The 24290-nt window shown below is 33.2% G+C and overlaps 1 protein-coding gene across 4 annotated transcripts in view; it reads right to left on the bottom strand.

Moving 5' to 3' along the window:
- Positions 1-1520: 1520 nt before the first annotated feature.
- Positions 1521-24290, bottom strand: part of LOC148942403 (uncharacterized) — a 79972-nt gene continuing 57202 nt past the window's right edge. For all 4 annotated transcript variants that reach the window (XM_089103364.1, XM_089103367.1, XM_089103365.1 and 1 more), the window contains exons 5-7: positions 22829-22968; positions 15092-15265; positions 1521-1924 (exon numbers count right to left, since the gene is read on the bottom strand). In XM_089103364.1, coding sequence (XP_088959490.1) covers positions 1640-1924; positions 15092-15265; positions 22829-22968 — 599 coding nt within the window. In that variant the 3' untranslated portion in view covers positions 1521-1639. The remainder of the gene's footprint in view (positions 1925-15091; positions 15266-22828; positions 22969-24290) is intronic.

Here is a 24290-nt window from a genome sequence, read left to right as displayed (position 1 = left end):
ATCTGATACGACTGCCAAATGCGTCACTTTTTTAGGCATTGGGAAAGACGATGGGGATGGCAACGATAACGATGACTCGGGGAATTAATCTTAGTATTTGGGGTTTTCTCTTAAATCTTATTATTTGGTAATTATAATTAAATTTTTCTGAATACTGTTTAAATTGCGTCTACATTCGGAATTATCTGGAAAAGTGGGAGGCAGGTAGTAGTCTACACTAGTTAAAATCGAATAATTCAAAAGATCAAAATGCAGGCGCTGTCCTTAAATTAAGCTTTAAGTGATTCATTTTTAATACTACACTCTGATTCAAATTAACAACTCAATATAAAAAAAGACAAAACAAAAATAATGCTTGAAAAGCGACCGGTTGGATATCATTCATGCCAATCCTTCGTACCAATTCAAACAAACACGAGGAAGTTGTAAAAGCAGTAGTAGAAAAGGAAAAATAATGGGAAAGAAAAACAAATAAATAAAATATATTCATGTCCAGAATCTGAGACGTGGACCCGGAATCTATAAATCTAAACAAACTTAACTAGTCGACAAATACAAGGCATTGTTTTAAACATCAAAAGAAGATATTTTGGTACAAGTAAAAGGTCTTGAGTTGCAAAATAGGTCGTCTTGAACAAATGCTATTAAAAGTCAGCCTAATAAGACTTTATTTTTAACTTGGAAAGATGTCAGAAAATGGGGAAACTTTTTAAGATTTTGGTTTTGAGAATAGGGATTTCTAGGGATTTTCCACCAGCCTTTTAGGGATTAAAAAAATTTGAAGTGGAAACACTGGTAATATAGCGTAAGAATCAATTTTGTTAAGATTGCTGTTCAAACAGTAAGCACAATAACATACTTACTTCCGGATTTTGTCCTACTTTAATTCTACTCTTTTTTTCGCACTTAAATACTTTATTCCCACGTTAGGGGAGTGGAAGCACTGGTTAATTCACTATTGATTTTTGCTGGTGAAAATGTTCGCCTCCTCCTTATATATTCTTACCAAATAGATCACAGGCAGTAAACAACCAGAATAATTATTCTAATCTTCTCCCTGGCCACATTGGAAAACCCATTGGGTTTTCAAATGGGTTTTCTAAACCCATTCCAAACCCAAAAACCAAATGGGTTTTCTAAACCCATTCCTATCTTATCCCCCATTCGCTACTTTACCTCCAGATATGAAAAAACCCTTGTCATCGTTAATACAAAAAAAACAACAAAGTATCAAACTAGTTTCTTATTACTAAATTGTCCCTTTAAAGAATTTTTATATGTATTAGTTTTTGTTTTAGTGTTATTGGACCAATATTAACCTTTTTTTAAGTGACCAAAGAATGATTATTCATACTGATCTGTTTTTTTATTTCGTTGTCGTTTTGACATCCTATGCCAGTTTTCCAGTTTTTATGGTTTTCTTTTTATGATATTTTGACTCCAGAATCAAAATTCAGCCCTTCGGGGCTTGTAATAGTAATTGTTTTGAAATATCTTATCTAATCCAGCACCTTTTTTACTGAAGAAATGTAATTTAATTCTTCAATCACATATAAAGATTTCCAATTAGAAATAATGCAAAATACATGGTAAGTTCGAAACAGCACAAAGAAAAAAAAATCAATTCTTTATTACAATGTTATTTCCTTCTCCTCCCCCTTCCAGGCTTTTCCCCAATCATTTTTTTCCCAGTAGCTTCATTTTCTCTTAAGACTTCATTAACCATGCGCTGATATTCTTCTTCTTGTTGAAGTTGGTCTCGAACACGTTTCCCCTTATTAACTTTAATTGTAGCTCCTATAATTTCTTCGACATACATTACGGGAGAGCCAGTGATTGATATGATCATCTCTCCCTTTCGTGGCATTCTTCTAACAACTGGGCCAGTGGTACCAAACTTAGGGATTATGGGCTTCAGAGTGTCCTAGAAACAGAATTGTATTTTATTATATTATTTTTTCAAAGTGCCTTTTTAGTCTAATATACTTCGAAACTTTGGATAGTTTATTATGTTATAATGGTAAACTCCTGTTATAATGGTAAAATGGTAAACAGGAAAATGGTAAACTCCTCTTTCTGTTTTTCTTCTTTTAAAGAATGAAATAGTTTGGACTTTAAAATCTAAAAAACTGATTAACAAAAATAAATATTCAGTTTTTTTCTCAAATCATGCTAGCCGAAAAAAGTTGGATTCATCATTGCTTTAACAGACCGTATTTTTAGTATCTGCTCTCAGAAATTTTTAGTTATCTTCTGTGAGAGAAGTACTAGTAAATAACAGTTATCCAAGTTGATTTATTGACAACACTATTTCAAGAAGAAAAAAAAAGAAAGTTTCAGGACATTTCTAAGGAAGTCTTAGAGATAACTGTAGAGAATAATTTTTTTTTGTATTTTACCGCATTTTCCATGGCTGAGTGAAAAACTAAAAATAAATTTACAAAGTCTTGGGTTAAATCCTGCTTTAAAAAATACTAATACTACAAGCATTTTTCTGAATTTTCGGAGTTCTGAAAACGGTCGAGCTTCAATGGAGCTTCAAAGTGGAGTCAAACAGATCCCATGTACTTGCGGAAGCTCCTATGCAGGGCGTACTAACCATAATTCAAATATTGGTTTACTACAACATCAAGAATCTATTTCGTCAACCTAAAGAATAAATTTAAACCTGAAAGTTTCACGTCAGCTCTTTCGGAACATTTCTAATTTCCCGGGAACAGATATGCAGGTGAATTTGGCTTAAATTCAATTCATTATAATTTACTACATTCAAATAGAATAAACTTAGTTTCTCTTAAAACCATTGACCTTTCTTTAACTGATTAATTTAAAAAAACTTTTTCCACAAAATAAAGTTTTTCAAAGAAAAGTAAAGAACTCCATTAAACAAAAAATGAGCAAAAATAAAATCAAATAATCTACCAAGCGTGAAACTACCACAAAACAGCATCGATAATGAAACCCAAGACAAACAAAAATTGCTATAAATAACCGAGTCAAACTCAAAACGAGCAGAAATTAACATAAGTTGGGCTCAAAACCCCTAAGCCTTCCCAAGGCCAGAACATAATTTGCACTTTACTGAACAAATATAAATGTTTTTACTTTTAGAACTTTAGTAAATCAAATAATATTAGCATTTTGATTACTAAATATCAGTATATGTATATTAAACTGACAATGCACATTCATTTGTATCTTTTCAGTAAAATACAAATTATATTCTGGCCTTGGGAAGGCTTAGGGGTTTTGATAGATTTCAATAAAAACCTTATATGCCCCCGGGGCATAACTTACAACCCTTGCCCTGAGGGCTGTAGGGGGTTGTCATCCTCACAGATCTAATTCCCAAAGCTTTCAACTACGCTGAAGAAAATGGTTATCTCAAAATTGTAATTGGATGTTTTTGGGAAAATGGTGGGCGGGAAATGGTTGAACGGGTGTTATTGACGTTCCTATCACTTTTTACTATTAAAAAGGGCACTAGCCCTTTGTATTTCCAATCGAATGAGTCCTTTTCGAAGTTTCTAAGACACTCCTTCGATACGATGTGCCCTGGCCTAAAGAAAAAAAAATAATACAATGTGCCAACATCGTTCTTTACTTAGGCAGCGCGATTGCGCTGCCTATCATAATGAACTTTCACATAAAAATCAAGCTAATGGACAAGAAAGTAGAAAATCAAAGAGATTCGAATCTGTGAATGCTTTGGAGAAAATAAGAGCGTTAAATAATATGTAATTAATTTTTGTTTTGCATAAATGTCGATGATCTGTTTGTGTTTTTCTACTGAGGACGGCTACTGAGTGTGTGTGACCGAAATATCCAGATTTTTTTTTGCGTTGCACTATCAAATAAAATGATTTTCTCTATTTAACTGTTATTTATACTACTTGGATCGTTGAATAAAGAGCCAAAGATATTAGAATTAACCTCGAGGAAATATTAAGACCACATCTTTTTATCATCTTTTGTCAAGTTGTCTGCTATTTTTAATTACCGTGGCAAAATCAATTTTTTTTTTTACTTCCATTGTCTGTAGCATTAAAATTGACATTATATACATTTTCAGATTACAATTTAATTTCAAAACATAGCGAAAAGAGGAGTTTTTTGTCTTCTAATCATAAATAAGATTAAAAAAGAGAAAAATTAAAACATTAAATAAAAAGACAATAAAAACTGGCTTCTCACAATAAGCTTCTCGTTGCCAATAGCACAATAATCGATATAAAAACTCATTGTAAGATTACAAATTAAGATGTAACACTGTTAAGTCTGTCAAGACTAATGACAAGACCAAGACTAATGAAACATTTTTCATTTGTTAGAATAATCGTTGTCAGAAAATCCTTCCCAAGTTTGTTTTGTAGCCTAACGCTTTCCTTAAATTACAATTTATAATGGGATCGGAATTTCTAGAATAGTTTCTCTGCCATTACAGAGTTCCCATAACGGCAGTTTTAGGAAAGGAACAGAGAGGGACTAGCACAGAACGCAGAAATTTTAGGGGTGCAAAATTCCAAAAAAAAATAATTTAACGGTTATAATCAATTTGTAATTTTTGAAATTGTCTTAATAAAATAGAGGGCACAGTTAATGAGTGAAAATAATTAAAAAAATATTAATTAAATGACAAATACATCTAAGAATGAAAAAACAACTAAATAATTGAAATAGCAAATTAAAAATTTTAGAATTAATAATTAATTAATTAATAAACGGAAGACAATTTTGTTAACAAATGAAAAAAAATAGGCTTAAAAACTGCTGGGAGACAGGGGAGGGGGTGCTAATCAAGATATTGGCCCGGGCACAAGATAGCCCAGAACCGCCACTGCCTCGTAAACTATATAAATAGATTTCCTGCAGAATCAAGTAGGTCCTGTCATGTAGGTAAATTTCAGGACCCTCTAGATTTCAATTTTATACAAGCATATTTTTAAAAGTCATCAAAGGTCAGGACCTACTAGAGGGAGAAGGTGTGGATGTAGGTACTTCAAAATACCTTCCTGGGACATACTTTAGCCTGTAGACCCATCCCTGAAAGTTTCATTTTCCTAACCTAACCTCTATCCAAGATAGCCAAAAGTAACTAAAGTAGAATTTTACGGCTATTCCTGATAACGTAGCAGCAACATGACAATATAAACAGCTAAGAAAAAAATCGTGAACACTATCAAAAATACTAGTATCGAAGTATCGTCTAGTATCGAAGATACTAGCATTGTTTTTGGTAGGCAGTCTATAAAAAGATGTCACCGAAAGACGGGTGTTACAACATAATTATTAGTAAACTTAATTTAAAAAACTTTTTCCATAAAATAAGTTTTCAAGAAAAGTATAGAGTATCATTAAGCCAATAAATTCAAATAGTCTTCCAAGCGTAAAAATACCACAGATCACCATCAAGAAAATAAATGAAACCCAAAACGAACAAAAATTAGAATAAATAACCGAGTCAAACTCAAAACGAACAAAGATTAACATGAGTAGGACTGAGAACCCCAATGCCTTCTCAAGACCAGAACATTGCACTTAACTGAAAAAAAATTAATGTGGATTGTCAGCTTAATATACATATACTGATATTTATTCCTTAAAGTTTTAAAAACATTTTTATATATTAAAGTAAAAAAAGTGAAATTATTTAAAATGTATTTGTTTTCATTAAATTGCAAATTATGTTCTGGTCTTGAGAAGGCATGGGGGTTGTCAGCCCTACTCATGTTAATTTTTGCTCGTTTTGAGTTTGAATCGGTTATTTATTGTAATTTCTGTTCGTTTTGGGTTTCATTTATTTTCTTGATGGTGATCTGTGGGATTTTTACGCTTAGAAGATTATTTGAATTTACTTTTGCTCATTTTTTTACTTTTCTTATGAAAAACTCGTTTTGTGTAAAAAGTTTTTTATATTACATTCTGTTTGTTGTATACTAACATAGTCTTTTTTATGAAATAAAATAATATTTTATCTTTTCGGCTTTTTTTTTCTATAAGAATCCATAGTTAGGCTTGCTATTTGTATATTGGAGAAACGATACCCAATACCCCTAGAGACTTATTTGCTGGATCGTTCTACTATGCTCAATAAAACGGCTGTCTCAAAATTTTGACTGGATGTGTTTGCAAAATGAAGGGTCTTAGGAGAAGGGCTGCTTAACCTCCAATCTCTTTCCACTCTCAAAAGGGACACTAGAACTTTTAGTTTCTAATCAAAATGGCTCCTTTAAAAGTTTCAATGATATTTCTAGCTATCATAGAACGGCAGTGCCTATGATATTGTTAACATGCCCCTTTGAAAATCTGCATGTATATTGTTTTTTCATTTAAATGAAACTCCCCCTAAACATTCCCTTTTCACCTTAATACCCATGCCATCATTACAGTAACTGTAGTGGTAGTATTAAAAGTATACACATAGTGCCACCTGCCTAGTTAAAAATCCAACGCAACTTACAATTAGAGGTCTAGCTTAATAATGTAAGCCGTTCTTGAGATATTACTTTGTCACCTTTTCGAAAATCCACAGGCTCATAGTTTGTTTTGGTTTAGTTCAACATCCGCCTAGATATTCCTTAAAAGCTTCACCTTAATAATCTTTGCTTGCATAGTAGCAATAGTAGCAGTATGCGCATAACACCTTTGGCTTGCACTGAGGATTGTGGGGAGATTGACATCCCCAAAGACATAATTATTGGATCTTTTAACAATGCTGAACAAAATAGCTCTCTTAAAATTTCTATCAGATGCATTTCGAGAAAATACGGTGTGTGAGGGGGGGGGGTGTAGCTGCCCTCCGATCACTTTGACTATTAAAAAGGGTGGCCGGCGTTTACCCATCTCCCCCGCGGAAAATACGCCCCCCGGAAGACACCCCTCTGTGGAAAATCAGACTTTCCAAATTTGGGAATTTTATTTGAGTTTCTTTCCTTAGGGGCGAGGAATTTTGGTACTTATGTATTATACGCCACTCACTCAAGTTTACGCTGTGTAAAACTCGAGAACAAACCGGTTTCTTCATTAGTTTTATTCAGCTTAGCGTGAGATAAGACAAAGACAAATGACAGAATAGATTGGAAATATATAATTTAGGCTATATGAAAGGGGTTGCCTCCTCCTCAGGACCTCGCTCTTTACACTAAAGTTTTTTTTTAGAATTTTAAAACACAGCTTATTATTCTAATTAAACGGCCATTGTGTTTCAGGAATCGTTCTTAGATAATTAGAACAGAAAGTCAAAACTTTAGCGTAAAGAACAAGGTGATGTGGAAGGGGCAACTCCTTTCATATACGCAATAATTTCTAATCGTTTAAAGTTTTCATGTTGCTCCTTACTTTTAGTTGAAAAAACTTTTTTTTCAATTTAATTTCTGATCGTTTTTAAATAATACCGGAAAATCCGACTGTCTCTCCATGAAAAATTCCGGTACTTACGTATTATACGCCACTCACTCAAGTTTACGATTTGCAAAACTCGATAACAAACCGGTTTCTTTATTAGTTTCTTCGTTACTTTAGAAACAAATTTGGGCTATATATTTACACATTAGGGGGGGGGGTAAAGTATGGCGGATCTACATGCAAAATGTGTTAGGTACAATTACTCTGCATATTATGAAGTAAGAACTGTTTTCTGACTTTAAACTGTCCAGATACCCCCCCCCCCTATGTGCAAATATATAGCCCAGATTATATATTTCCCATCTATTATGTCGTTTTTCTTTGTCTTGTCTCACACTAAGCTAAAAAAACTAATGAAGAAACCGGTTTGTTCTCGAGTTTTACGCAGCGTAAACTTAAGTGAGTGGTATATAATACACAAGTACCAAAATTCCTTCCCCCTACGGAAAATAAAAAAACAAAACTCAAATAAAATTCTCAAATTTGGAGAGTCTTATTTTCCACGGAGGGGGGGGGATTTTCCAAGGGAGGGTATCTTCTGAAGGGGGGGTATTTTCCGTGGGGTAAACGCCCAGAACCACTATAAGGGCACTAGAACTTCCGATTTCGAATCCAATGGGCCTCCTCTGAAATTTAAACGACCACCCTTTCTATAAAAACGTCATTTGCCCCCAGGGCATAAACTACAACCATCGCCTTGAGGGCTGTGGGGGTTGTCATCGTCAAAGACATAATTTCCGAAATTCTCAACTACGTTCAACAAAATGGTTATCCACAAATTTTGATTGGATGTATTTGGAGAAATGATGGGCATGGGAAGGGGGTTGGTTGCCCTCCGATCACTTTTGACTATTGAACAGGGCACTAGTCATTCCGATTCGCAATCGAATGAGCCCCCTTCGAAGTTCCTACGACAACCCCTTCTGTATGAAGTGCCCTGGTCTAAAAAAAGCAAAGAAAAATAATAGTAAATGAATGATACATTGTACCCACATCGCTCTTTACTTAGGCAGCGCTATTGTGCCACCTATGATAAGGGAATAAAGAGTTCCAACAATTACGTCTTCTTTTGTTTAAATACTCATTAAGTCCTTTTACTTTTTCCCTTTCCCTAGTATATGGAAGTAGCTCTTGAGTAGCTTAGTAGCTTGAGCAAAATCCGGGCTCTATTCGTTTTCCTATCTCTATGCTAAAACCTGTTTCCGATACAAATACTTTTTAATACCTACAACTACAATACATGTTTTACTTCAAAAAATTTACCAAAAGTTTTGCAAAAATCAATTTGCCCCCAAAATTTTACTTCTATCCACTTCCTGACTTTCTTCTCCAAAGGCTGTTATATTTCAGCTTTTTCAAGAATATACCATAGGTCAGCTTTGAATCAGCCGCTAAAAGAATATGTAGAGTTTTGTAACTGCACAGTATCCGGGATATTAAACGGAGAGCATAGTCGTACACATATCAAAATTTGGGGAGAAGGGTATAACAGGACGATTTTTCCAGAAAGAAAGTCTTACAGGACTTTTCAAGGGGGATTTTTCAAGGAGGGTGATTAGTAACAATAAAAAAGATAATTTGTGGCTCAAATTTGTAAGTTGTCCGTGAGTTTTTTGGTCTAATCTCCCCTCAATCTATTAAATGAGGAAACCCTCTCTACATCACAGTTTATAGAATTAGCAATATGATCATACCTTATCTCACCCATTATAAAAACCCGGACCAAGGTGCGAGTGCTCCAGAGAACGTTTTTGCAGATAGAAACATAAGCGGCATTAGATTTTTTCACGGGTAGACAAGTCAGATTTCTCTTGGACACGAAACAAGTGGAAACCCGCTATTACGAATAATGCACTTTTTAACAATTTCTCATTGATTGACTGAAACAGACTAACCCGCTAATGCAGAAAGAAGTGGGAGGAGCTTTTTGTTCGTACCGAGAATGAAGACCAGAAATGATCTGCGATAAACTTACTGGATAATTCTATAAACTGTGCTCTACATGTACAGGTATGACTAAGAAGTTCACCACAGTCAGTTATTTTAGCCACAATGACAGATGCAACTGACCAGCCAGAAAATCTGTCAAATTTGTCCTATACATCGTCAATTCTTTTGTGTGCATGTTTTACTTTTTCTCAGCTGCATGATTTTCCCTCCCCAGTCCCCTAAGTGTTCCGCCATCTTTTACCTCTGATCAGAATAATTATAATCTTCCCGATACCAAAAATCATATTCAAGTTCCTTTCCCTCCTTGTGAAAGTCAGATTTGAATCCTTTAATTGCGAGTCATGTTGAGAGGAATAAGTTGCCCGAATCAGCTCGAAGGTGCCACTCATTTTTGGCGATTCTTGCTGATGAAAACCTGTATCAAGGGTCACATTGATTTGATTAAAATGAAGATATGCAGGAGTCTCGGTATTTTAAGGAAACTTAGACATACTTTTCCTTGATCAATTTTGAAAATCCTTTTTCACTTCTTGATCCAATCTTACGTTTCTTAGAGTCCAATAGTATGGATGTCAACCTTTTCTTCACTGTTAAAACCACTTTCTAAGGATTATAATAAAGCTAGAAACCTCATTTAGGAAACTAATCGTTCAGGAGTCTACTTAATTAATTTAGTCTATTCAATCTATTTAGTTTTGTTTTCTATAGTTTTATTTTATTTATGTTTTCTTTTCTGCTCGTTTTTGCTCTTCTCTCTGTGAGTAAGTGATTATTATAATTCTTTTTTTTTTCTCTGAGTAAGTGACACGATTGTCTTCCCCCTTCTTTACAGGCCAAAGAGCCTTTCGGGGAACAGTGAAATGTAATATTGTATGTGTATTTCATAATGAATAAATATTATATTATCATAATGTCAATCAAATCTTCAAAGAATCAAGGGTCTTAAGTGAAATAACTTTGTTACCAGCCAGACCTTCCTGTCACGTAATTTACAAATCCTTTCTCGACACATCTTGCCCAGCACACTGTTCGCGGATATGACCACCTCCTCGGTCTGCCACGTGAAGCCACGGCACGGATTGTATTTGACTTCGACCCTGCCCTGGACAGATAGAAATGTCCCAGAACACCTCCCCCACTAGGTAGAAAGACAGAGCCAATGAACTCCTTGCCTAAGTCCACATCCCAGTGGAAGATGGCGCAAGCCTGACAAGCGATAAGTCAGCCCGGAGGCGTCTGGTATCATTGCTCTCTATGCCGTCCTGGCAAGAGCTGTAAGTGAAGTGTCGTCCAACACGCTCCGCCGCTAGAAAGTTATTCAAGTCGTGTAATCGTGATGATGATACGCTAGCAAGATTTACTAAGAATGGTAATCCTAAGCTAGAATAGAGTCAAATTGTGCAATCCAAGGCATTCAAGTTAATTTTACATCGGGCTGGATTGGTTATTGGGATCCTTCCGATCCATAGACTTAAAGATGAGAAAAGTAAGTGCAACCTACGAACTTGCAGCGTGACGGTTGGTACTCATCGAGGGCAACAAGGTTTGTGACCCATTTCTACGGCCCATGGCTTCACTTCTATACAAAAATGTAAGCTTCGTTAGTCCAAGCAACAATCCTTGAAATTTTCAAGCCAACAGGAGAAAAATGTTGGCCTTTTCTGGCTGTAATTTTGAGGGGACCACGCGTCAAAAATAAACATTTTCTTGAACAATAGCAGCCACTTAGGATTTTAAGTTTCAAGCAGTTCAAACAAAGTTGAATGATCATTTCCAGGGCCCTGTTTTCAGACAGCCCAATATTCGTTTTTTTCCTTTTGCTGGTTGGAGTTACCCTGACCCAGGAAATTTTAGTTTAAATGTCAAAGGCAATGGGACAAAAAAATCTGGCCTCAGTTCTTGAGGCTCTGTGTCCCTAGTCTAAATTGTATTTTGTTCATAAGGGTTTCCTTTGCCACAGATCTTACGGAAGTAAGTTTTAAGTCCTCCGGAGATCACAGCATTCTACTCATTTCTCGGGGTAACCAATATTTTATTTTCTCCGGTGTATAGAAGTCTTTTTGGCCAAAGGACTTCATGATATAAACTTAAAGCCGATAAAAGTTTTCAACCAGTTTTAAAGCCATTCTGCATTAGGTTCACTATGGTCCAGGTTCTTGTAGTTTTCAGTTTCAAAATGTTTAGACTAAAAATTTGCAAATTGTTAACCGTAGTTTTTTTTTCTGAAATAAGTTTTTTTCCTTCAGCATTCGGGTCCCCTTAGTCCAAGAATTTAAGGATACAACTTCCAAGCCAATCAGAAAAAGATCCTTTACACTTTTTTGGTGGACCTGTATCTCTAAACAATTTGAGCTTTTGGCGAAGGTTCCTCTTCGCCAAAGGACTTCAAGTTTCAACGTGATCAGAAAAAAAATTTGCTCCACTTCCAGGTCACTAATACCGTCTTCTTTCCTCTTCCCCGACGCATTGTGCGATCCCCTTGGTCCAGAGAACAAACCCTCAAAGTATTTAGCCAATTATAAACCCAATTTCAAACAAGTCTCCCTTTTCCCACTATGTAATCATTTCAGTTAACATGATGATCAATGATAAATTGATCAATGATTTATGATCAATTCAGTTAACAATTGTCAATTTGCATTATTTACCTGACGTGTTTCACGGACTCTAATGGTCAACTAATCCCAAGAAGCCAATTTACTGAATTTTTCAAATATTCCGAAGAAAACGGCAATCTAATATTTTGATCATATTTTGATAATATTTTGATCAACGGCAATCAATAATTTTCGATTGACTATGTCCCTTCTCAAGCTTCTAGGACCATCCTTCCATACGGAGTGATCGGGAAAAAACTACACGTGGGAATATCCCCCTTTCCTAAGTCAATGCTAATTTTGGGGATGCTATGGGGCATCTTAAAAATTAATAAATAAAAGACTGTATCATATATGGGCACGATACCCCACCCTCTCCAATTGGTTCTACGGGCCGACCTGGAATAATCTTGGCACTATTGATTCTTGCTCGCAGTTCTTCTCTCTTCACTTCAAGAGAACTATCTGATCTACTATACATATCTTTAACACTTTAATCAGGGTTTCTGAAGATGTATGTCCCCTTTCTGGTTCGATTTTCTCTGCTCTCCTAGGGTTGTAATATATTAAATAATTGTTTGCAGAATGGCACGACAATCCTAAATTAAAACACAGTTTTCGTTTTGCAGCAAGATCTGACGTTTGTTATTCTATTAATTTATTAGTTTTAATTCTTCGTTTTTGCCCATTTAGCAGTAATGTCAACCCGTAATTGATAATACAGAAATAAGTTTAAAATAAAACTAGTTAATTTAAAAGTAATAAGACTTGACTGGTTTCAGATTTTTTGCACATGCCAGTGATTAGCAGCAATGGCGTAACCATGAGGAGCCAAGGCGGTAAGCCTTCCCACTAATTTCGTTTTTATCCCCTCTAGAGTTTGATTATCCGATTCTTTTAATCAAAGCCCTTTTAGTTGTATACTTAACTATTTTTTCTGTCTTCCGTTCAGGTACAAAGAAATGTAAAAGAATTTTAGTCATTTCATTTATTAATGCAATGCGCTGTATATATTTTTTAATAGTATTAAGAGTGTGTATGAATAAAAATAGGAAATAGCACCATGAAACATGAATTTTGTTATGAATAAGTTAAACCCATTATATATATATATATATATTTTTTTTTTTTTTTTTTTTTTTTTTTTTTTTTTTTTTTTTTTTTTTTTTTTTTTTTTTTTTTTTTTTTTTTTTTTTTTTTTTTTTTTTTTTTTTTTTTTTTTTTTTTTTTTTTTTTTTTTTTTTTTTTTTTTTTTTTTTTTTTTTTTTTTTTTTTTTTTTTTTTTTTTTTTTTTTTTTTTTTTTTTTTTTTTTTTTTTTTTTTTTTTTTTTTTTTTTTTTTTTTTTTTTTTTTTTTTTTTTTTTTTTTTTTTTTTTTTTTTTTTTTTTTTTTTTTTTTTTTTTTTTTTTTTTTTTTTTTTTTTTTTTTTTTTTTTTTTTTTTTTTTTTTTTTTTTTTTTTTTTTTTTTTTTTATATATATATATATATATATATATATATTTTTTTTTTTATATATATATATATATATATATATATATATATATATATATATATATATATATATATATATATATATATATATATATATATATATATATATATATATATATATATATATATATATATATATATATATATATATATATATATATATATATATATATATATATATATATATATATATATATATATATATATATATATATATATATATATATATATATATATATATATATATATATATATATATATATATATATATATATATATATATATATATATATATATATATATATATATATATATATATATATATATATATATATATATATATATATATATATATATATATATATATATATATATATATATATATATATATATATATATATATATATATATATATATATATATATATATATATATATATATATATATATATATATATATATATATATATATTATTAGGTAATATTTTATTAGGTAATTATATGAAAAACGCTCTACCTAATGTTGTTCATTCATTGGCGCATTATAGAACGGTTTTTTATTTGCTTTTTTTATAGTTTCTTTCAGCCTAGCGTGAGACAAGACAAAGGAGTTCACAATTATAATAATATTTGGGGGGTGGGGATGTATTCATGGGATGAGATTAAATTTGTCACAGCAGTAAAAACGGAAATGAGTATAGGCGTTTCCCCCGGAAAAATACCCCTTCCCCCATGAAACACCTCCCGGAAATTAATACCCCCACCCCTTGTTGGTTGGGGCATAACCAAGTTTGAACGGCTGTCAGATCTGACATTTGTTATTGCAATGATAAAAGTACTTTGGCCTTTTAGTTCAAATTACAGCTGAAGATTTGTCGCGAAATCACTTAGCTTAGAGGAAACGTATACCTTAACCATCTGATAATCCTAAACACCCAGATGAACGGCTTCATACTGTTCCAAGTCACTTCTAATAACTATAGAGATAGTTAATAACAAAACAGGTACCATTAATAAAATGAAGCAAATTGTGAAAAAGAAAAAAGAGGATAAGACCAGCCAGTGGAAAACGAACCTCGAAAACAAATCACTAAATGAAGCACCGGCGAGAGGGCAATTTTGTATTTGGACTTACTTTTTCCTTATTTGTAATTTTTTTACTCATTATTTACTTTTATGCACTGAGGACGGTCGGGCTCTCTCATCTGCATATTCATTCTTCCTTTTTTTTTCACTTGCAGGAAATATCCTGTTTTTCTTCTTCCCAGTTTGAAACTGGGAACCTCGGAATAAGTGGTCTTATGAATTTAGCACCATTAACCCTATATTAGCCCCATTACAATTTAGCACCATTGCTCATTATTTTTTACTCATTATTTACTTTTATGCACTGAGGACGGTCGGGCTCGACGGACGGACGGACGGTCGGGCTCTCTCATCTGCATATTCATTCTTCCTTTTTTTTCACTGGCAGAAAATATCCTCGTTTTTTCTTCTTCCCAGTTTGAAACTGGGAAGCTCGGAATAAGTGGTCTTATGAATTTAGCACCATTAACCCTATATTAGCCCCATTACAATTAAGCACCATAGTGCTAAATTCATGGCGCTAGTTATAAATCCACAAATCAAATGGACAAACTCGTAACTTACCATTTTAGCAACAGAGGCAGATCTACCCAAAGTGGCAGCAGTACGAGTGGGTCTTACCAAAGTGGAATCAAGTGATGGCGTTCTCATAACCGTAGCATTTCTACCTCTGGGACGGCCCACTCGCTTTGGCGAAACAGCTACGCTTACCGAGGGAGTCGGTTGCACGCCACTTTCCTGAAGAAAAAATTGAATTGTTATTAATACATCACCAGAACATTTTATTTAAAGTAGCGTTCGGGGGGAGGGGGTATTAGGACAAGTCCAAACTACAGAATTTTTTAACCTCCACATAGGAGCATTACACATTTCTAAGCCTGAAAGTACAAACTAAAAAAAGAAACTTACAATTCTCCGATGTGAACCTACCTTTTTAGCCCCGGAAAAACTTTCCTTTTCCTGTTTGAAATTACCGTTTGGTTACCATGGGAATTACCGTTTGATTGGCATAACAGGTTTTATGAGATCAATTGTGTATAATAAGATGGGTATGAAATCTTTAAATGAAGACGAGAGTGTTAATCATTGGAGTAAACACATATCAGATTACTAGACCTTTTAAATCAATCCCACTTCTTCACCCTTACAGATTCCTAAATTCTATTTCATGTTCTTATTCTTAGTTAGTTCATTATTTTGTTTTCTTTTTAATTTATTGTTCTATTTTTTCTTCTCTTTTCAATAATGTATTACAAGTAAACAAATTCGTAAATATCTGAAAAATGAGATTTACATCAATACATGTCAGTACACATTGCATACGAAAGTAAAGAGAGGGAAGTGGGTACTAAAATAATCATAAATGGGGAGTTCATCTGCCACCCCATAGTAGCATTATCTTTTTCTTACCCTTGATCCCCTCCCCCCCCCCTATCCCCTCCTCAACGCCTCGCTCTTTACGCTAAATTTTTTTATCGGTAAAAAAATAGAGTTGTGAGAAAGTCAAACTTTAGCGTAAAGAGCGAGACGTTGAGGAGGTTTTCTGTCGTTTTAAGTTTTTTTTATATAATTCCTGACCTTTTTTAAATAATGCTGGGAAATCCGGCACCCCCATCTGAGCAATGTCTCTTCCCCCATGAAAACTTCCTTCATGGAAAGATCCTCCCACATAACTCCCGGCCCACTCGCTTTGGCGAAACAGCTACAGTCGATTTCAGCTTCTTGATTTATTGTGATTTCAGCTTCAGTTCCATCTATGGTGATTCTTTGCCAAGTGCATTAAACTACCTTAGGGTTACCATTTTTAGACCTGCCTCTATTCTGTATTACATCCAGACACAGAATTTGGTAAAGCTGTTAATTCGGTTTTGTGCATCCAGTTCATCACTCGACGGAGCAAAAAAACACACACAAAATCTCAAAGCAGCTATAAATAGATCAAACGGTGGCATAAATACCAGTATAAATACAGTTCGAAGCTTGAAACCTCAAGTCTCTAGACCAAGGGAATTCTAATATACAAACAATTTAAGTTTTGGTCATGATGAGTAAAGAGAGGGGAGTGGGTACTAAAATAATCATAAATGGGGAGTTCATCAGCCACCTCATAGTAGCATTATCTTTTTCTTACCCTTGAAGTACAAAGTAGAAACGAAATTTACAATCCACTTATTAGTTAGTACCGGTTGGAGATGTTTGAACAAAGAAGATAGCATTAAACAGAGGGGGTAAACCCCTCTTTTAAAGAAGTGGAAAGATGGGGCTCAAATTCTATCTTATTTTTATGGCTATAGATTCCTACATTCTATTTCATGAACCTAAAAATTTTCCAAAAGTATTCCGCTGAATATCGATTCAAACACGTGAAGAATTAAAAAAATTAAAAAAAAAGAACGACAAAATTACGCCTAAATTTTGAAAAATATATTTTTCAAATACTGCTCCTGTATTGTTGAAAGCAGCAGTTCACTTGTTGTATATTCTATTTACATGGTTTTTCTTTGATTTAGCTATTGCATACATTGGTTTGATTCCTTTTCTTTTCATTCTTTTTTAATTTTACGTTCCATACTTTTTTAAGTTTTTATGGGTTAAATTCTCTTTAGATCATTTTATATTTTTCTTTCATTCTTTTATCTTTTAGCTTTAGATCTTTTAGTTTCATATATTTACTTTCTTTCTGCCGTTTTTTTCTTTTAGCTTAGATTGGTTTCAAATGTCAAGATTTTCTCACGCAATAAATCTCTTTAATTCAGTGCATAAAGATGTTTTGCTGCTCAACTCGAGTTAACTCGTGGGGAGCGAAAGGAGACGGAACCGTGGGGAGCGTGGGGAGCAAAGGTTATGGAAAATCCAACAAAATATTTTATGCTTAAACTATTTAAGCTGTTTTTAATAAAAAAAAAGAAAAAACTAAAAAAAGGGTGATACAATAATTGCTTTTGGCCACGTCTTGCAATAAAGGGCATTAGTTCTTTTATCCAAGAGATAATGGCCTAAAAAAGAAATAAGAGAGAATTTGAGCCCCATCTTTCCACTTCTTTAAAAGAGGGGTTTACCCCCTCTGTTTAATGCTATCTTCTTTGTTCAAACATCTCCAACCGGTACTAACTAATAAGTGGATTGTAAATTTCGTTTCTACTTTGTACTTCAAGGGTAAGAAAAAGATAATGCTACTGTGAGGTGGGTGATGAACTCCCCATTTATGATTATTTTAGTACCCACTTCCCTCTCTTTACTTTCGTATGCAATGTGTACTGACATGTATTGATGTAAATCTCATTTTTCAGATATTTACGAATTTGTTTACTTGTAATACATTATTGAAAAGAGAAGAAAAAATAGACCAATAAATTAAAAAGAAAACAAAATAATCAACTAACTAAAAATAAGAACATGAAATAGAATGTAGGAATCGATAGCCATAAAAATAATTTATTTCATTATAGACCTATAGAGCTGTATTGAAGCACTTTTTTATGGCTATGGCTATAGAGTTCAGCTCTTTATATGATTGCTATGAAACTATGAATTCTTCGAGATATTTTCCGAGACTCGGGGTAGCCTACTCAACGAACATCTTTGTTTCTGCAAATTGCGGGACCACAGGTGGGGAATTCTCTTCCAGAGGGTATAAGTTAATAGAAGACGTTAGACAGTTTAGGAATAGGTACCCACTTCGTATAATAACGTTGCATAATGATTAGGTATTTCCTTGGGGCTATAAAAAAATCAATGATTTAAATAATATGATAGCTATGAACTGGAATATTTCTGAATTACTAATGTAGGAACTTTGGGAAACTTTGGTTTGAAAGCTGTACAAAGCCATTTTCCAATATTGGAAGCGGGGGCTCTAGTACATGCTACGATAGGCCTTAAGGGAATACCTTGTTTATGTATTTTCGGTACACCGCAGAATTTTGGACAGAAACTACCACGAGGGAAAAATCTATTGCATAATTCAAGGGGTGATTTTGCCATTCTGTTTTAGCTGCTTTAAATCATTTATAATATTATTAGTAAACTGATCAATGGGATCATGAATTTTCGTTTTATATGTAGCTGTGTCATTTAAATGTGAATACATTTTGTTGTCATAGTCTGTCGTACCCCTAACAACAAATGAAATGCTTTTGTCTGCTTTGGTTATTATAATAGACGGGTCTTTGCGGAGATTAGATAATATTTCTATGTCGTGCAAATTTTCTGGTGTGAAAGTGGTGGGAGACTTACCTCTTTTGGATTATAAAGGGTATTTATGAGACAAGACCTAACTTCATCAGGGTTAGAAACAGATGGGTAGCATTTATGCAAAGCGGACTCTAAAGATGAAACTATGTCTGCCACGGGAACTTGTTTCGGTAGAAAAGAGAATTTTGGACCTTTTTCCAGTGTTTCGAATTCCTGGGGTTCAAACGTTCTGGAAGAGAGGTTAACAATACCTGGTCCAAGAGTGAATCTTGGAGAATAAATACGGTTTCTCATCAAAGATTCATCTCTCAAGCTTTCCAATTTTTTATAAAGCCGTTCCTTTTACAAGCGAGAATCATGGCTAAACAAATTCCTTTCTAATCTAACAACTTGATAAAAATCAGCAGTTGACAGGTTTTCAAACAAAAAATTTCAAAAGATTTTCTTTAAATTTTCAAAATTTTTTTTTTTTTGTTGGTGTTGTGCTGAAGACGGTCCTTGGACATAGGGCCAAAATATTCACTGAATTGAATTCCAATATCTTGAGAAAAAGTTCCCTATTGTTTCCAAGTTGTGTTTGTTTGTTCCTTGAGACTCCCCCTTCTTTCACCTTCCCAATCCCCCCCCCCCTAAAATGTCAGTTAGTGCTCTCTATGTCAAGCAATTTGAAATCCAATTACAATATTAATTATATTACAAAAAAAAATACCATATTTTCTCTCCTTAAACGCCTTTAAAAAAATAATATAAAATGTCCTAAATCGCATTGTTCGAGAATTTTCCTCTAATTTGAACGTCCATTCCTCGAGTAAACCTGTCCTCTATGGCATCCTGGTATCTCTAATGAAATGCCAGAAAGAATGGAGGCAGTCCAAAAAGGTATCTAAGAACTATCTTAAATGAGGGCAAAGTCCCTAATATCTCCTTTCTTCGGAGAGTCAATCTGGTGACCCCCAAGGAAAGGAGAACAAAACTTTCCTTGCGTTTCGCCAACAATACCCTTCATAGACCATGGACTAACTCTCTGTTCTTTAGTCAATTTTCTCCCCCAACGGCCTCGCCTCCCTTTTTCCGCCTCAAAAAAGTCCATCTTCTTACCCCCTTGGTAGATATAGAAGAACTCTCGTCCTTTACAGTTGATATGACTCCCCTGACTCACCCACCGTTTTAACTTACAATGCTTATTTTGCAAAATTTCAACTTTCTTTTTGTTGTCTTATTTTCTTAATTGTGTTTTGTATTTTTAGTCACATGATTAAATTTTCCTCGAGTTTTCATTTGGCTTAATCCCTTTTAATTCTACTAGTTTCAACTGTTTTAAAAATTTTTTTTTCCTAACCACCCTATTATATTTGCTTGTTTTGTGTTTGTGGACTCTAAAGTGCTAATTATTTATTATAAAGTATTTATTTATAAAGTGCTAATTAAAATTTGCACTAATTTGCTAATCTGGGGTTGTGATAACCATTAAAAAATAAATCAAATCTTATCTACGTCAGTCGGTTCAGTCAGCATTGTAGGCATACACCACTATGACTGCCCTTTGACTTTGACCATTATGACCTTGCCCTTTGACTTTGACCACTATGACTATGACCACTATGACCTTGCCCTTTTTGGTAATAAAATAAGCAAATAGTTATATTATTATTACCTTCGTGACCTAAGCAAGACTTCGAAGCTTACTTATTCATTCGGAGCTCCAATCCCTACCTATGTAGCCCCATCTTTCTTACCTGAATAAATAAATTCTAGACCTCATAATTTTATGTTTCCTAGGAAATTAGGAAACGAGTTTTTGAGACCCTCAAACAAATCCAGTCCAAAACGTCGGAATTCGTCAGTCAAAATGTCAAAATGATAATAGTTTTTATTTAAACTTTGAAATATTCAAATTCATAGCTTTCATTTTATTTAAATCATTGAATTTTTTATAGCCCCAAGGAAATACCTAATCATTATACAACTTTATTATACGAGGGGGTACCTGTTCTTAAACTAGCTAACGCCATCTATTAACTTATACCCTCTGGAAGAGAATTCCCCACTTGTGGTCCCGGAAAATGCAGAAACAAAGATCTTAGTTGACTAGGCTACCCCAAGTCTCAGAAATATCTCGAAGAATTTCTGGTTTCATAACAATCATGTTAAAGCGTTGGACCTAAAAAACCAAACTACTCCATATTCTTTCAACTTGTGAAAGTATTAGTTAGTTAAGCAACTCTCAGACAAATTTTGTTTTCTAAAACAAGGATTACCAACTCTAATAAAAGTCATAAATTTTGTCATAAAAGATTAACGCATAGAAAGCTAAAACTTGTGAAATTTACAAAATTATCCAGGGCTTTATTAGTCTTTTCAATCAAAATAATTACAAAAGATGATGTTAATGTAAAGACAGTGCCATTAGCCAATGATGTGATTAATGTCCCATGGATATAAAAGGTTATTTACAGAATTTAGACATAGCAGTGGCCAAAGCACAGAGCCTTGTGGAACTCCACAATGGATATTATAGCTTTATAAATTGCAACTGTAAGTACTAATAAACTCATAATTGCAAAACTTAGCATATTAAAACCCTTTACAGCAAAAAAAAAAGAAAAAAAAACCTTAACAAAATTTTACTTTTAGAGCTTTTTGAAATAATTCTGATTTTACTAATTATTTTTTTATACACAAATGTCCAGCAAAAACTCTGAGATAGCCAATTTATCGACAGCTGTGCATCTAATATGAGACTTATAAAATCCATATATTATGAAACTATGCAAAACTATTAACAGTAATTTATTTAAAGAGGATTACAGCCGTTCATCATCAGGCTTTGCGAGCCTGCCCCGGGCGCTTGTGTGTATACACAGATTATTTTGAAATAATTAGTAAAAAAACAAATCAAGTCTAATAGAGCGTTAAATAAATAACCAAATACTAACGGGCGGGCCTACCCCAGGCGCTTGTGTGTATACACAGGTTGTTTTGTAATAACTAGTAAAAAAGCAAGACGAGTCTAATAAAACGGTAAATAAATAGCCTAATAATTCACCAAAATACTATCAGACAAAAATTACGAATTCCAAGTTGACATCATAATATAGTAGTTGACATCACAATAATAACCTAGTTGACATCACAATAGTATTGATATTGTTATATTAAATATTAATTATTATAACTTAATTCATAACTCGTTTATTTAAAAAGCTATCATAGCACTAAAAACTGAATGCTAAATTAAGCTATTTTTACAATCACAAAAGAAATAGAAAACGAGTAAAAAGGTCATTTGTTGAGAACGAGAAAAAAAAATCAAAAAAGAAAGAAAAAAAGAGAGAAATGAGAAAAAATGAGTTTATAAATCTGTTTGTACGGTACTTAACCGGTTGTAGTTTAAATTAAAATCGATATGAGGGAATGAACCAGAGAACTCTTAAACGTCACGGCCTTATCCTCCACTGGGCTGCCAAAAGGTATAATCATAATATGATATTATAATAACTCTTCAAATTTATAACATTATTTGAAGAACCAGAGCCAGTAATTCACAAAAATGTAGGGAAAGGTGCAAGGGTTGTATCAATTTTTTTTTTATGAAAACACATAACATTCACTTTACAAATCCAGGGGAGACGACATTTTTATTAAATATTTTATACGAAAATACAAAGAGAGTATTTCGAAATCTAGAGATGGCAACTGTCACTCAGTGTTTAAACAATGCCATACCTGCTACCAACAAATCATCATATTATGACGATTTGAGCCAAAATAGCTGTGCAAAAATAGCCTGGAGCCAAAATAGCTGTGCAAAATCATATTCTACTCAACTGAATTCAAAACGTCACGCTCCACTCCTTCCGTGCCCTCCTTTTTCCCCTGTTAATCTCAACCCTTTTATATCAATTAATATTAAATAATAATACTTAATTAACGATCTATAATAATAATGAATTAATAATAATAATTGTAAAATAATTAATTATAAATTAATTACAATAATTAATTAATTATAAAATAATAATAATTAATAAATAATCATTAATGATAAATACTAGTTCTTTTTAAAATAACTTAAAACTAAAATAACAAAGGAAAAAGGGATTTTACCTCTGCCAAAAGAATATCACCAAACGTTTTCTTTAAATCCATTGTGGTAAATTTCTTTTTCTTTATAACGCTAGCCTTCTGAATTTCGACGTTGCAGTTGTACATCTTTGTTTTTGCAATGGCTATCATCCTGTCCAAAACTAAAAAACGACAATCAGATATTAAAATAAAATCTTTAATATTAAAATAAAATATTAAAACATATCTGGCTGATCCCTTAAAAGGTTCAACGAAATTCAACAGAACCAATTGATCTAGATAAATCGTTGATTCGTGGCATGTCTTGTCACATACCATTTGTGGCATTCTGACTTGCGCGCCATCAAGCTTTAGTGGCAAGGTGCCATGGATATTGTTACAAATAAAAGCTAAACACAAAACTGAAAAAAACACAAATTTGAATTTTAGCTTTAATTAATAAAAGCATGGAATTTGAAGGATCTTGCACAATATAATGTACCACTCCATTTTGGTAAACATTGAAATAATTATAGGCCATTTTCTTGACAAAAATTAATCAAAAGTGATAAATTAATAAAAAATACAGAATGAAGTAAAATATCCTATCCACTTGCTCGGACTGACAAGAACTTTCAGAATCAGAGGCCTTAGAAAATTACACTGTAGATAATTTATATTTTACACTGAATCAGACTAATTAAGTCAGCTAACCAAATAATCAAATTAGTTAATTTCATACAACTTTTCAATTATACTGTAGGGAATTACTTGGGACACGTTATTCGTCAAATATGTTGAAAACGATCGATAAAACTTCAAAACTTTCAAAAAATATCAAAGTTCAAAAAGTTCAAAAATATTCGAGTCATTTTGAGGGATGATAAGAATTTTCAAAAAAGTTACTAGTAATAATCACAGCATTAATCTTACAGCAGATAAGATATTTGTTTTAAAAAATCCCAAACCGGAGCAAAAAAAAAGAAAACAAAGAAAAAAAAGACAGGAACATGGAAAATGAGTTTAAAAACAAAAGTCTTAAAAGTGTCTTCAACTTCCCCATAGGGAGTATGGAAGATGGCGGAGGAGTAGAGTTGAATAATTGCTTTGAACCCACTTCTAGTTTAGCTTGTTAGTGCTAGTGTCCTCAGTTTCGTCAGGAAGTAATAAAAGACTTTATCCTTTGACTGTGTTTAGTACAGTACTCATGCCGCTCGTATTTAAAAATCACTTCTATATTTACGACATCTAGATTTGTCTCCAGCAATCATAACTTCTAATAAGACAACCAGATGACAGTGTTTTCACGCGTTTCGGGCAATTTCTTCTTGTCAAGCACCGAAACATTCTATCCTATCACGAACTCAGTATTTAAAGTACCGAAGAACAACCCACTAGCGTCTAAACCAGGAGCCGGAAACCTACGACCCGTGGGGCACTAGGTGACCCATTTACTAATTTCAAGTTCTGAAAAAAAGAATTATATAAAAAAATCATACAACAA

Source organism: Artemia sp. Qi Xiang Cuo, chromosome 17, assembly GCF_049724085.1.
Source record: "Artemia sp. Qi Xiang Cuo chromosome 17, ASM4972408v1, whole genome shotgun sequence".
In the NCBI taxonomy this organism is placed as follows: Eukaryota; Metazoa; Arthropoda; class Branchiopoda; order Anostraca; family Artemiidae; genus Artemia; species Artemia sp. Qi Xiang Cuo.
The sequence above is the reverse complement of the archived record's forward strand: the minus strand, read 5'-3'. Positions and strand labels throughout refer to the sequence as shown.